This window comes from Salmo trutta, chromosome 12, assembly GCF_901001165.1.
Source record: "Salmo trutta chromosome 12, fSalTru1.1, whole genome shotgun sequence".
NCBI lineage: Eukaryota > Metazoa > Chordata > Actinopteri > Salmoniformes > Salmonidae > Salmo > Salmo trutta.
In genome coordinates, this window is record NC_042968.1 from 80,801,735 (window position 1) to 80,817,637 (window position 15,903).

At 40.1% G+C, this 15,903-nt stretch overlaps 2 protein-coding genes across 2 annotated transcripts in view; both read left to right on the forward strand.

Moving 5' to 3' along the window:
• The first annotated feature begins 4,971 nt into the window (after positions 1-4,971).
• On the forward strand, positions 4,972-10,119 carry LOC115202630 (uncharacterized). Its single transcript, XM_029766718.1, has 14 exons — positions 4,972-5,200; positions 5,347-5,492; positions 5,742-5,827; positions 6,024-6,120; positions 6,211-6,494; positions 6,590-6,753; positions 6,847-6,996; positions 7,101-7,172; positions 7,331-7,442; positions 7,564-7,622; positions 7,715-7,865; positions 7,954-8,029; positions 8,123-8,267; positions 8,468-10,119. The coding sequence occupies exons 2-14, from the start codon at positions 5,364-5,366 to the stop codon at positions 10,117-10,119; spliced, it is 3,177 nt and encodes a 1,058-aa protein (XP_029622578.1). The 5' UTR covers positions 4,972-5,200; positions 5,347-5,363.
• An 824-nt stretch (positions 10,120-10,943) lies between these two features.
• The window catches only part of LOC115204363 (ryanodine receptor 1-like), a 112,422-nt gene continuing 107,462 nt past the window's right edge, over positions 10,944-15,903 (forward strand). The window contains exon 1 of the mRNA XM_029769870.1: positions 10,944-11,061. Coding sequence (XP_029625730.1) covers positions 11,017-11,061 — 45 coding nt within the window. The 5' untranslated portion in view covers positions 10,944-11,016. The remainder of the gene's footprint in view (positions 11,062-15,903) is intronic.

Here is a 15,903-nt window from a genome sequence, read left to right on the forward strand (position 1 = left end):
AGGATTTTTCTTTCTATTCTATAGATATGGACTTGAAGTTTATGTCAATCAATGCCAGGGGGATACGTAACCTGTTGAAGAGAAAAGCTTTTTTTTTGTTTTGTAAGGACTGCAATGCAGATCTTGTATTCGTTCAAGAAACACATTCATGCAAAGAGGACTATAATTATTGGAAAAATCAGTGGGGCAGTGACATTTTTTTGGCCCACGGGACAAATTATTCAGCTGGGGTTGCAATTTTAGCACACAATTTCAAAGGGAAATTTTTGTTTACTCAAATGGACTCCAATGGACATTGGCTAGTAGCGGTCATCAACCACATGGACAGATTATTTGTGTTGTGTAATGTATATGGATACTGTTCTAGTCCTCCAAATAACTTAGTTCTAGAGGAAATTGAAGAAATTCTTAAAAGTCTTCTGAGAAAATATCCATCCAGTCAGATTATAGTTGGTGGAGATTTTAATATGGTTTATTCTAATGAGACTGATAGATTGCCTCATAGGCCTAACATTGGTGTGAACAAGTTGGTGAATTTCTGCCAAAGCCTGGACTTAATTGACATATGGAGAGTAAAAAACCCTGGAGAGATACAATACACATGGAGTAATAGAGATCGTTCCTTACAATCAAGAATTGATTTGTGGGTAATAACCTCTAGTCTTGTGCCCAACACTGTAGAGGTAAAAATACTGCCTGCAGTCCTGACGGATCATAAAGTCATATGGTTGACTGTAAGAATATGCAGTAATGATGGTAAGAAATACTCTGGTGGTTACTGGAAACTAAATAACTCATTGTTATTGCATGATGATTTAAAAAATGTGATTAAGAATCTAATCTCTGTTTACTGGAGTTTAGCTACATCTAATGCAGAATATGGGAAATATTGGGAACTACTGAAATTTAAAATCCGCTCAGCCTGTATTACTTATGGAAAACGGCTTGCTTTAAGAAGGAGATGTGAGGTAGCTGAACTCTCTAAGACAATTGCCGATATCACAGAGATTGAGCATCTTGATCTTAATGAGAAAGCTAAATTGAATGATTTACAGAATCAACTAGATACATTGTATGAGGAAAAGGCTAGAGGAGCTTTCATAAGATCTAGAAAACAATGGCTTGAAAAAGGTGAAAAGAACAGGTGATACTTTTTTAATTTGGAGAAGAGGAGAGGGGAACTCAACACACTTCGGAAACTTAAGATTAATGGGGTTACCACTGAGGATAGAGAGTTGTTATCAGAATTTACCACTAAATTTTATGAGAATCTTTACTCCTTAGATAATAATTTGAGTGACTCTAAGGATCTCCTTGATTCTATAGAGAATGTTAATTTGATTAGTGAAGAACTCAATCAGTCTTGTTGCCAAGATTTATCCATTATGGACATCCAGTACGGGGTTGCTCAGTTAAAAAATAACAAATCTCCAGGTTGCGATGGATTAACCTCTGAATTTTACAAAACCTTCTTTGAAGAAATGGCACCTTTTTTACTTGAAACCTTTAAGGAGGCTATAAAGAAGGGAAAACTACCTGCCTCTCTGAAGCAAGGGGTTATTACTCTTATACCTAAACCACACAAGGATCTCCTAAGTATTGATAATTGGCGTCCAATCACACTCCTAAATAACGACTACAAAATTATAGCCTTAATCTTTGCAAAAAGGTTAAAGTCTTGCTTAAATGATCTGATTGATGAATGTCAATCAGGGTTTATGAAAGGGCGCCATATATCTAATAATCTGAGGCTGATATTAGACTTGGTTGAGTATCGTGATCTATTAGATGACTTCCCTGTTATCCTATTTCTGGATTTTCAGAAAGCATTTGATAGAGTAAGTCACAATTTTATCTTTGATTGTCTTAAGCATTTGAAATTTGGTTGTTTCTTTGTTGATGCTATTAGAACTCTGTATAATGGTGGCAATAGCTGTATCAAACTCTGTCATGGAACATCCTCAAGATTTAACATTTACAAAGGAATACGACAAGGTTGTCCAATTTCACCTTTTTTATTTTTGTTAGTTTCTCAAATGTTATGTCTTTAGTTCATAAAAGTCCATTTGAAGGCATTACATTCCAGTCCAGAGAGATCAAGATATCCCAACTGGCGGATGACACCTCACTTTTTTTGAAAAATGTATCTCAAGCTAGATTAGCATTGGATATCGTGAAGCAGTTCTCCAAAATCTCAGGCTTGACTTTAAATCTTTCCAAATGTGAGTTGTTTGTTGTGAAAGGAGCTGTCAACCCAGCAGATTGTAACATCTCTGAAAAAGATACTGTAACCTACCTCGGTGTAAAGATCACCAAAAATCTTAAGGCTATGAATGATCTTAATTTGAACCCTGTAACTAAATCTGTCAAAAAAAAATTCTCCTCATGGTTAGGGAGGGATTTAAGTCTTCAAGGAAGGGTGCTTTTATCCAAAGCTGAGGGGCTATCTCATGCATCCTATCTTTTTTCATCTATTGACATTCCCAAATCCACTTGCTGTACCTTAGATAGGCTTTTGTACAACTTCATATGGAAAAACAAGCCACATAAGATAAAAAGAGATGTTATCACCAACAGGGTTTGTGATGGCGGTCTAAATGTCTTAGATTTCACTCTCTTCAATCAGATATCAAAGGTCAACTGGATTAAAAGGTACATAAAAAATCCTCATAGCTTCTGGAATATTATACCTCATTTTGTTTTTCAGAAGTTCGGCGGGCTTAATTTTTTACTACAATGTCCATATATTGTGGGTAAAATTCCTGTGAAACTGGCGTTTTTTCACAAGCAGGCTTTAATGTGCTGGGCTTTGTTGTATAAACACAACTTTTCACCTCATAAATGTTTTATTTAGAACAATGGGTCAATATTACATAGAAATAAGATGTTATTTAACCATAAATGGTTCTCGAAAAACATTGTTCTTGTCAGCCAATTGGTTAATAACAGTGGGAATCTATTTACACGGAGAGAATTTATGGAAATATACAACTTTGAGGTTTCAAGCAAGGAATATGACACTGTTATTAAAGCTATACCTAGTGGGATAAAAACTTTACTTCAGAATAATGCATATTTTGGAATATCTCCGATTGTAAGCGATATTCAGGTGAATGGCATTGGTCTACTAGATACGAAATTCAACAATCGTTTAATAAGGGATATTTTCTACAGGAAGTCTATTCCCTCAGCGATATTTTGTTGGGCTTCATCGTTTGATGTAAACTGGCGCCGTGCTTGGCTCACTCCACACAGATTTATGGTGACCAATAAAGTAAAGGAGATCTCCTTTAAGATAATCCATAGATGCTATCCGTGTAATAGCTTAATTTCTAAATATATATTTGACGTTACCAGTGAATGCAGTTTTTGTGAACTACAAACTGAATCTATTGAACACTTATTCTGTAATTGTTTTTATATAGTGAAGTGTTTTGGACTGATGTAAAACTATATCTTAGCCGCAAATTGCATACAACCATTGATATTACTAAGTTTGACATATTATTTTACTACACTGATTCCACAATTGAACGTGAGTATGTCATAAATCTCTTTATTTTATTAGGAAAATCTTTCATCCATAAATCAAAATTTATGAAGAAAAAGCCCCTTTTCTTATTTTTTTTATCTGATTTGGAACAGTACGTAGAATCTTTAAAACGTATACAAAACAATATGTCAAAAAAATGTATTCGATATATGTCTGTATTTGATTTGATATAATAGTTTTTTTATTTTTCTCTAATTTCTTTGGATTCCCTCTGGCTGTTATGTTATGTTATGTTTATGTTTTGCATGTTACTGTTATTTACAACAAGTTAAATAAAGATTTGTGCAAACTTAAAAAAAAAAAAAAAAGCTTGTTCGTTGGAAATCGTCAAAAATATATTTCAATGGTTTGATTAATTACAAAATTATAAAAAATAGCTAAATTGTATGGTTAGATATCATTTTTTGTGAGGAAAAAAAATAAAATAATTGCAACTGCAGTCTAAAACTATAAACTTTGTGAGAAAACCCTGAAATTGTTCCTCAGCTAGAAATGTTACACCCTCTCATGTCGCCATCTTGAGCGCCCCCCCTCAGTGGTACAGCCACGCATCTGAACCGTGCCCATCACACCTTTTTTAGGCACAGGTGACCGGAAGTATAATCAATGTTGATGGCGAGAGGACCAAATACGTGCAACAAGATCGGCTCCATTATTTTTCAATTTACCTGTCGAAATTTAGGATCTGTAAGTAATTTGAGCAAGTCATGTGAGGATCGCTTCTTCTGAGAAATGCTAGCATAGCCAATTTTAAAGCTTCTCATAGGCCAATTCATATCATTAGCAATCCAGGGTTCATATACATCATTGAGGGAGTTATATTAACCTGAGTCAAGGTGCACCGTCTATGGCCCGTTACCTGAACGGGCAAAAACGGTGAGGGAGGAGCGACCTCAAATTGAACAGTAATCGGTGCCGCTTTATCATGCTGTTAACAAGGCATCAATGATGCACCGTCCAGAATAATAAAACATATATTTTCCATAAAGGTGCTTAATCTAGCCTAGGCTACATCACTTTTCTGTTGAGCCACAGGTGATCCATTATATTGACCAGTGAATAACAATGAAAATAAATGTTTTAGGCAGTCGGAGGAGCAAGACCAGGTGGGACCATTCTAATCTAGCCAATGAGAGGCAGATAAACCTGACAACAACAGGAACAACTCCGATATAAAGTGTTTTTTTTTCTTCTCAAAATTGCTTGGATGTCACGTGTCCTACGTATATCAGTACACTCATAGCAACATGAACATTTCGAAACTTCTAATCGATAAAATAAACCACACGTAGCAAATAAACCATGACATTTTTTTTTTGTTAACCAAATTCGACACATTGACTTCCATACAAAAACACGCCACCTGCTGAAGACAGATTTTGGGCACAGTTATCCCTCTTGCTTCGCCTCTTCTCAGTTTGAGCCGATTTCGCCTTGGGCTTTGAACGCGGCACTTGGCTCACACCCGGTAGGCAGTCCCGTAACAAAACTCATGTTTTTTTTTAAAACCCGGTGTAAACTCCTCTCACCGGTGTAACCCGGGCCAGATAATCGAATTCCCTCAGTGGCGGTAGGATGCGAGGATCAAAGAAGTGCAACAACATCGGCTCCATAATTTTCCTACGTAGCTGTCCACATTTACGTTTTGTAAGTGATTTGAGCAAAGTCAATGGATTTGAGGTCCATTGTAGTTTCGTGCAAATTGTTTCTATAGCTTGTCCCAGCCTCGGTTTTGTATAGTGATGTCGTTTTCAAAGGCCTCTACTTTAAACTGTTAATTTTTTTAAACACAGCCGAATTGGATCTACCAATGCCAAACCCCACGGACGACCGTCTTCGCGTGGTGGCCGTGATACATGCTTTGAAAGCATCTGGAGTTCGCGTGAAAAATTGGAAGAACTTCTTCAATGGGCAATACACGAGTGGCCCTGTCAGAACGGTAACAAACATGAACAAAATGTTCCCTGAACGGTTAACCTCAATGCTTCAATAAAGTTTGTTGTCCACACACAGACAATACGGCGCCACCTTAGACATTTTGATTACTTGTTGAGTGATGATTACTCCCAAGGCCACATTTCTTGAATATTCAAATCTATTAGTCATAAGTTGCAATCTACCAATGTTGTGTGATTGTTGTAGAAAGCATTTATAGTACCTCTATGATCTGTAGATGGATGTCTTTCAGGAGAACCAATCTCAATTTGCCTTTGGTCGGGACCTGATCTTGCTGCCCCAGTGCCATTTAACTGATATGAGTGGGACAGTGCCAAAGTATGTACATTTACATTTACGTCATTTAGCAGACGCTCTTATCCAGAGCGACTTACAAATTGGTAAACTTGAGTTGTATTTTAGGTTTAAATACAATCATAACTGGGAGATGTGATTGTAACCAGAATATATTTTAAACAATGAACAACTGGTCATGACAAACTTACAATTGAGTGATCTAACTTTTCCAATTTAGGTTCTTGGTGGATGCCTGTGAATTTTTATCCCAGCATCTTCATACTGAAGGGCTGTTTCGAAAGACGGGGTCGTTGAGTCGGATCCGTGCTTTGAAGGTAAGATTGCACAGGAGAGATGTGTAGGAAAATCCACTTTCTTACCCCAATGTATCTTTTCTATGTTGACCATCTACCACCTCATAACAGGCTGGCCTGGAGCAGGGGGAGCCAGTCTTTTCTCTGCCACATTCAGCCACTCTGCAGTCCTGTGATGTGGCATCTCTTGTGAAGCAGTTCTTACGGGAGTTGCCCTCTCCCCTCATCCCTATGGATCTACAGGTGCCACTGTGCTGTGCACAGGGCTTAGAGGAGGAGGGGGGCCAGGAGCAGGGTAAAGATGGAGTCACACTTCTTCTTACAGCCCTGTTCCCTCTTTCTCATTCACGGGCCCTCCGATACTTCTGCACTTTCCTGAGACAGACGGCTCAAAGGTTTGTCTCCAGAAAGTCATGATTACTTTTCCTTTCATCTGCGTTCCTCCATTCACCACCAAGTTTCTCCATCTCCGATCCCTCGTTTTCACTAGATGTGAAGAGAATCGTATGGAAGTGGGCAATCTGGCCCTTGTGATTGCACCTAATTTGCTACATTGTCCAGCTGGGGGCTCTAAACTGACCGCAGGCACAGAGAGACAACTGGATAGACAAGCAGCAGTGATCAAGACGCTCATAATACATGCAGATCGTATCGGTATGTTCTGATAACTATTCATTTGTTTAGTAGCTGATGACGGGTGTTTGATTTAATGTTGACACCGATTTCATTCCTCTATACGTCCACAAGGTGTCGTTCCCCCTTCTATTATGGACATGGCAACTGTAGCAGAGTCGGGTGAATTCACTACACCCCCAGTTGACGGAGGGAGGTTTCAGGAGAGGGCAGGACTTGGTGTGTATAGGAGTTTAAGACGTCAAAGGAGGCGCAGTGTTGGAGGTGAGAGTTTTGCAATGACGAGGTCTTGAGGTTCATACTGTGAGAGTAATTTAAGAATACGCTGCTGTCAATTCATGAATTTCTTTTTTGCTTGATCTCTCCAGAGATATTTGTGGATGCTCTCAGTAAATTCAAGACAGGCCGCACACACACTGGCCCTTCACACCCCACAGACGGTACGTGCATAATGTTGTGGTAAAGATATGCTTTTTGCTGCTTAATAACTGGTTTCTTAGTTCTGATGCTTTTAGTAAAAAGTTATGTCGAAATGATCTCGTTGTTAGTAATAGCCAATAGGTGTGTTGCCCCTGACTTTATAACCTTGACCCCACAGGCCAGCAAAATACAAAGACCTCTCACCACACCACACCTCAATCACCAGTCACATCCAAACGAAAATCGAGCGAAGATACTGTCCCTGATGTAGAGGGCTCTGCTAAAAAAAGGTACTTTTATAGATATATAGATATATATAGATAGATATATCGATAGATAGATATATGAACCACCTCAGATTCTGTTTTAAATGTTTTACATGGAGCTAATACCATCCTTCTCTGTATACAGACGCTCTATCCATGACCTAAGAGAAGACAGCCAATCCATCAGCAGACTACACTCAAATGGTGATGTATTTGTAGCCTGTACTGCAATATAGCTTTTAGTCAGTCGAATAAGGTACGGTATGATAAGTTCTATGTTTTGACTGTCCGAGTAGATTCCGAGTTGGCAGTCGGCCAAAGCCCTTCCAGTACTCACACCTCTGTCCTGAGTGTAGTGGAGGGCAGTAGGGAGCAGGATCTGTCTGTCACTCGCAGTGCCTCAGAGAAGAGGAGGAATCACAAAAAACATCATAAAACATCAAACAAGTAAATCTTAAGCATCTTATATTTAACCCTTGTTTGTCTATTGCATTGTTTTCGTGGCTGATGAGGTGACTGTGTATATTTCCTAAAGGCATCCGGTGCAAGATGACAAGGCTCATCGAAGGAGATCTCTCAGATTCTTCAACATGCCAAGCTGGAGCAGCCCTGTAAGTCTGATGCTTTTCATTCTTCTGTTCTAACACACTGGGTCTTTTGACACGCCACTCTATTGTTTGACTTCCCTGTGACTTTATTCACAGAACCCTTCCCCCACACCAATTGGGAATGACACTGAGAATTGGATCATGGGCAGTAGGACGGTATCTGATGGTATGACTGAAGCATCCAGCTCTGAGGCTGGACTGTACAGGATTCCTGTCAAAAGGATTGATGGCCCTGGACGAGGTTTGGATTGTTTTTTTAAAAAATGTCCATTACATCGAGATTTTAGTCATTTAGCAGATGCTCTTATCAAGAGTGACTCAAAGTCGTAGTAAGTACGTTTTTCCTCAATAAAGAAGTTATCAACTAAATCAGTGCTAGTAGGATAATACCATGTACGTTACTCACTTAAATACTCAATGTGACATTTTATCTGTATTCAGTTCTAGTGGGGAATGAGATGGAGGCTAAACCTGATCTGCTGAACTACAGCTTTGCTGAAAATCTTGATGACTTCCTGGATCTCGCGACATTTGACTCGCCTACCGGGACAGAAGATGGGGATTCACGTGATTGCTCTGGGCTCAAGTTGGAAAAGGAGACAATAGAGGAAACAGCTTCATACTGTCTAACTAACCGTGTATTTAGGGGTCCGGAGCAGGTTGGGATAAAAGAAGAGATGGGTCTAAGTAAGAAGCTGTCAACAGTGGATATGTCTGACAGGGTTGGTCAGAAGCCCCGTCGGCCTCGTCGCTCCATCAGTATGCCAGAGGTGACATTGGACCAACTGAGGATTCAAGATGAAATAGACAAGAAGGAGAAAACAGAGAAAGAAGATGGAGTCTTTGAGGACACCTGGGTTATGGGGGAGGAACCCCAACAAGCCAGAACCATAACTGTGGTGGATGAAGGGCTGGGTAAAGGAATGGATGAAGCAGAAGAGTTGGAGGAAAAACCATTGGTGAAGAAAGAGAAGATGACAGAGTCAGGACTCGGGTTTAAGAGGACACACCAGCGCCTGTCTTTAGCAGAGCAGCTCAGGCGTTTCAATGCTCTGGCAACACTGCTCCGTAGCCCCAGGGTTTCTCCCCCGCCCCCTGAACCCCAGCTCAACGATGTCCTGCATGAGAGTCAGCGGGAAGGGGGTCAGAGGAGCGTTGTACATCTGCGTCGGCAGGGAGAAAGGGGGTTTGGACGCTCCATCAGTCACGATGGTGTTCCCGGATCTTTTCCAGGACAAGCTCCTAAAAATCAGCAGGATGAGCCAGGGGTTTTTCAAAGCCCCAGTGAGACAGTTCTATGTTTACCACCAAAGCCAACTCTAAGTCTTTATCAATTTGCCCAAGAGGGGCAGAATGAAATCCAACATACTCCAGATCCTCAACTACAACAGGATAACCCCTTGCAAACCCTCCAGTATTTGTGTACTCCTCCATCACTAAATCCAAAGCAGAACCAGGAATCTCACCAAGGGCAATTTAACAAATCACAATTGCATCTCAGGGAAAGCCAACTGAAACTGTTGGAGGAACAATACACAGAGTCAGGTCTGCATGACCTGCTAGAGATGCACTTGAATATATGTGATCCAAAGGAGGAGCAAGGGCAATACCTTACAGTTCCAATGCAGTTTGATAGACTGTCTCAGACAGACACTATCTTAGGTGTTCTACCTCAGACCATGGTCCCCCTACAGCAGAAGCCCCAAACTACTGAAGTCAAACTTCCTCTCCCTTCTCCTCTAACCCCTCCTCTCTCTCAAACAGAAACATGCTCTCCCAGTCCCAGTGTACCCTCTTCCACAACGATAGACAGAACATCATCAACTGAACTCTACACTGATCCGTTGGTAGCTAACTGCTCCCCTACCTCTGTCACGGCTTTTGACTTTATAGAGGTCGACAGAGGGGTCAGTGAGAGGGATGGGTGTTCTCTTCCTGTGGAATTGTCTCCACCCCCAGTCTTGCAGTTCAGTCACCTGGCCACCAGGAGAGGCTACAGAGATTCACCTCGCTGGCCTATCCATGATATTAGCATTGCCACAGGGGACCCCGTTCATATATACCTTGGTGCAGGGGACCCTCTGCAGATCTGACATGTACAGGACATACAAAGTGGTTCTCTGTTTGTAGTAATTTGGTTTTGAGTATTAGGGTTTTAAAATGGGAAAATAAAACCGCACAAAGAATGGCATCTGTTGCTTGATTTAATTGTGCCAAGTTATATCCTCACATGTTTATTTTCTGTTTTCATGAGGTTGTTTTATTAGTCTCTGTTATGTTTTGTTATTATTGTGTCCGAAGTTGCATTTGACATATCTCAGACTATTTAATTTGCTTAATCTTTATGTATTCAGTTTTAATAAAAATATATTTTTTAATCCTTTTGATTTATTCATTCATATCAGATTAGTATATCCCTCTTAATAAAACAGGCATTTTCCTGTTTGTTTAGAAGTTGACGTCATTCTCCTGACTTAGTAAGTACAAAGGTTTTAAAATGCGTCTATATTCACAAACCTCTTTTGCAGACCTACACTAAGGGGGATCCTTTTGGGACTGATGCAACAACACTGCCATCTATAGTATGCACGTGTTTTGGGTCTAGCTTGGCCATTTACACGTATTGTAGCTATGTTTAAATCGGATTCAGACACATCAAATGTTTACCGGTGTATTTGGTAATACTGTACAACAATCCTATAGGACTTCTAGCTAAACTGTCCAGTTAAAGCTTACATCTCTGTGTTGTAGTCACAGATCCATCACCTTTTATGTTGCACTGAGCAGGAGTTAACTGTCACTGTCTCATAACGTAGCCAGAGACACCAGACCCACATTCTCCTTAAGTACGCCACCACACACAGGCGGTAGCTTGGAGTGAGAGCAGAGAGGCGGGAGAGAGACAGCAAGGTTGGCTGAGGAGCAACCAGGGAGAAGAGAGAGGCATTTCCACATCTCTCTCAAGGAGTGATCAGTATTACTTTGAGAGGATGGCAGAAGGAGATGGAGAGGAGGAGATTCAGTTCCTGCGTACGGTTAGTGATGCTGTATTCCTTCTGTTCTATTATTTAGTTTAGAGTGTAGCTGATAAAGGCTTTGAGAGAAACCATGCTGCAGTATAGCTACAATCAGTTACCTTATCCTGCTGTAATGTGTCACTTCTGTGTAACTCGTAGTCCAATGTATCAACTCAGACGTTTTTGTTAATGGCTTCCCTTTGATTGACTTTGGAAAGACCAAATTGACATGGACAGGTGCTGGGTTTGTCAGTATTGTTATGTTTATACACCAGAGGAACTTGATATGTTATTGTTGGGAGTTGGGCAGCTTGCTTGGTGCCAAGTAACAGCTGACGATGGCAAGTAGAAACACATGAAAACTAGGGTAGTAATTCATTTTAAAAAACACTAAGACTGGTCAACAAAAGACGCATAAAAACTTTATTCTATTGGATTAATTAAATGGAATGAGAAATCAGATTTTGAAGAATGCATAGCTTTTAGGGGTTTTTACTTTTTGGTGCAGTGATATGGGTTACCTGACAGATCAGGTAATGACAATACAGCATGATGGAAAGGGGTGACAGGTTACATTGCATCAGAGCTGTTGTCCCAGTCAAGACAAAGCCATTCTTCACAGCAATTTATTGACTACAGCACGTTTTTACACCATTGAGACCAGCATGATAAAGATGCTGATTTCCACACTGTTCAGCTACTGAATGAGGGAGAGCAATTGTGTGTGACATTTTCCTACTGGTGTTTTACGAGCTGTTCTTAGACTGATTGAATACTAATCTTCAGCAGTACAGTAACCAGAGACCAGTCTGCTTGTGGAGAGTTAGACCATTCATAGCACTGTCCCAGTGTTGTGTAGAGTGACCCTCTCACCATCTCTCACCACGTCTCACTGGAGACTTAGTGGAGCAGAGACGAGGATACTGACGGGTCTCACAGGGATCCCAAGCGTCTGATGAACCCAGAGTTTGGTGTTTCATATCTGTTATATTGAGATACACTAACAACTAGTTGGGAGGGGAACGTACAACACCAGTCAAACAAAATGCACCAGCTCTAAGTACTGATGTTTGTCATTCACACTGTTCTGAACTAGATACAGTACACTACATTATTTTCAAAGTGAACATATCTTTCTCAAAGACTACCAGTGAGCTACATTGAATATACAATCACAGCAAGACATTGAAAAAGATTATGGCATACAACATGCCTTTCTGAAACTACCTCTCTGTTTTGGTTTAGTTTTAGGCACAGCTATTTTCCTTAGTAGGGACTCGGACTGACGTGAACACCAAATTACATTTCACAGGCAAGGCTTTTATATAATGTGTCAAACCTGACTGATGCCAGGCAGAGATGGGCTGTTAAATATACCTGACATTTATCTGTGTGTAGAAGTATCATTCACCACAGAGCACTAGCACTTTCTAGATATACTGCTGTGTTAGTGGGCATGGCCAAAACTGTTTGAGGTCCTCCTCTTGGCCACAGTCAAAATTGATATATTTTAAAGCTAATTATTGTATTTAAAAAAATAACATGTTTTGCATTGTTGTACAGATACTTCAGTGTGAAAGACTTGGAAGATAGGAAGAGTCAAAGAGCAGTGGGCTGAATTCAAACCCAAATCCTCTTTATATCTGTGCTGAGGTCAGCGGCTGTAACCGCTGCAACCGCTGGACCACACAGGCCCCAGAAAATATTTGCAGTTTTAAAGCAAATTTTCTGCAATTATACACATTTTGCCATAGCATAAGAACAAGACATAAACCATCTGAGTGACTCAAACATGAACAAAATCAGTGGGGGCCCCATGCCATAACATTTTTTTAGAATCTTTTGATTCTCCCTGACTAGTTTTAATTTTGGTGGTTGTTTGTTCTCAAATATAATCTTATTTTAAAATACACGGACCAAAAATATGAACCCAACATGTAAAGTGTTGGTCCCATGTTTCATGAGCTGAAATAAAATATCACAGATATGTTCCATATGCACAAAAGCTGATTTCTCAATTGTGTGCATATATTTGTTTACATCCCTGTTATTAAGCATTTCTCCTTTGCCAAGATAATCCATCTACCTGACTGGTCTGGCATATCAAAAAGCTTATTAAACAGAATGATCATTACACAGGTGCACCTTGTGCTGGGGACAATAAAAGGCCACTCTAAAATGTGCAGTTTTGTCACAACACAATGCCACAGATGTCTCAAGTTTTGAGGGAGTGTGCAATTGGCATGCTGGCAGCAGGAATGTCCAACAGCGCTGTTGCCAGAGAATTTAATGTTCATTTCTCTACCATAAACCACCTCTAACATTGTTTTAGAGAATTTGGCAGTATGTCCAACCAGCCTCACAACCGTGGACTACGTGTATGGCATCGTGGGCAAGCGGTTTGCTGACGTTGTGGCGGTGGGATTATGGTATGGGCAGGCATAAATTACGAACAACGAACACAATTGCATTTTATCGATGGTAATTTGAATTCCACAGAAAATTGTGAGGCCCATTTCTTTTAATGTATCTGCGACCAACAGATGCACATCTGTATTCCCAGTCACTTGAAATCCACAGATTAGGGCCTAATGAATCTATTTCTATTGACTGATTTCCTCATATGGACTGTAACTCAGTATTGTTGCATGTTGCGTTTATATTTTTCAGTGTACATACAGGTGCATTATCTTTTTTACATACTTTATACCTGGTTTTAGTCATTTAAGTTCACACTGAAAACGTTTACCATCCCGATTTAAAAAAACAATATATAGAGAGTTGAAGTCAGAAGTTTACATACACCTTAGCCAAATAATTTATACTCTGTTTTTCACAATTCCTGACATTTAATCCTAGTAAAAATTCCCTGTCTTAGGTCAGTTAGGATCACCACTTTATTTTAAGAATGTGAAATGTCAGAATAATAGTAGAGAGAATGATTTATTTCAGCTTTTATTTCTTTCATCACATTATCAGTGGGTCAGAAGTTTACATACACTCAATTAGTATTTGGTAGCATTGCCTTTAAATTGTTTAACTTGGTTCAAACGTTTTGGGTAGCCTTCCACAAGCTTCCCACAATAAATTGAGTGAATTTTGGCCCATTCCTCCTGACAGAGCTGGTGTAACTGAGGCAGGTTTGTAGGCCTCCTTGCTTGCACACGCTTTTTCAGTTCTGCCCACAAATTCTCTATGGGATTGAGGTCAGGGCTTTGTGATGGCCACTCCAATACCTTGACTTTATTGTCCTTAAGCCATTTTGCCACAACTTTGGAAGTATGCTTGGGGTCATTGTCCATTTGGAAGACCCATTTGCAACCAAGCTTTAACTTCCTGACTGATGTCTTGAGATGTTGCTTCAATATATCCACATATTTTTCCTTCCTCATGATGCCATCTATTTTGTGAAGTGCACCAGTCCCTCCTGCAGCAAAGCACCACCACAACATGATGCTGCCGGGATGGTGTTCTTCGGCTTGCAAGCCTCCCCCTTTTTCCTCCAAACATAATGATGGTCATTATGGCCAGACAGTTCTGTTTTTGTTTCATCAGACCAGAGGACATTTCTCCAAAAAGTATTATCTTTGTCCCCATGTGCAGTTGCAAACCGTAGTCTGTCTTTTTTATGTCGGTTTTGGAGCAGTGGCTTCTTCCTTGCTGAGCGGCCTTTCAGGTTATGTCGATATTGGACTCGTTTTACTGTGGATATAGATACTTTTGTACCGGTTTCCTCCAGCATCTTCACAAGGTCCTTTGCTGTTGTTCTGGGATTGATTTACACTTTTCGTACGTTAATCTCTAGGAGACAGAACGCGTCTCCTTCCTGAGCGGTATGACGGCTGCGTGGTCCCATGGTGTTTATACGTACTATTGTTTGTACAGATGAATGTGGTACCTTCAGGCATTTGTAAATTGCTCCCAAGGATGAACCAGACTTGTGGAGGTCTAAAATAATTTTTGGCTGATTTCTTTTGATTTTCCCATGATGTCAAGCAAAGAGGCAATGAGTTTGCAGGTAGGCCTTGAAATACATCCACAGGTACACCTCCAATTGACTCAAATGATGTCAATTAGCCTATCAGAAGCTTCTAAAGCCGTGACATAATTTTCTGGAATTTTCCAAGCTGTTTAAAGGCACAGTCAACTTAGTGTATGTAAACTTCTGATCCACTGGCCTTGTGATACAGTGAATTATAAGTAAAATAATCTGTCTGTAAACAATTGTTGGAAAAATGACTTGTGTCATGCACAAAGTAGATGTCCTAACCGACTTGCCAAAACTATAATTTGTTAACAAGAAATTTGTGGAGGGGTTGAAAAGCGAGTTTTAATGACTCCAACCTAAGTGTATTTAAACTTCTGACTTCAACTGTATGTGTGTGAGTATACCGTGCCTATGTTTATAGCAGTGTGTGTAACATAATGCTCTCTCCAAAGAAGGTACCCGATCCAAAACCATCTTCTTAAATTGGTCAGCAGAATGTGGAGGTGTGAGAGAGTCTGGCCATCACATGCTTTGATGCTGTTCATCCTCAACTCTGCTGTGTTCTATATTTACAGAGTCTTGGGATTAGCACGTTTATAGCCAGGGCCATGGGAGCACCTGTTTATTTCTGGCCCTATGAGAACTGCACTCGCTTTACGTATTGAATAGCACGATGAAGTGCTTTCGTTTGTATTGTCTTTGCCAAGTAAGGGTGATGGCGTCCTATATGCCCTGTGTTCTGATAGGTTTGGTATGAATGACAGTGGCCGTACCCGTACAAATGAACTGCAGAACACTGAACTGTACAGTACCTTAGGCTTTGGAAAATGTTTATTGATACAATGACGGACTTATAAATGTCCACTGTTCTG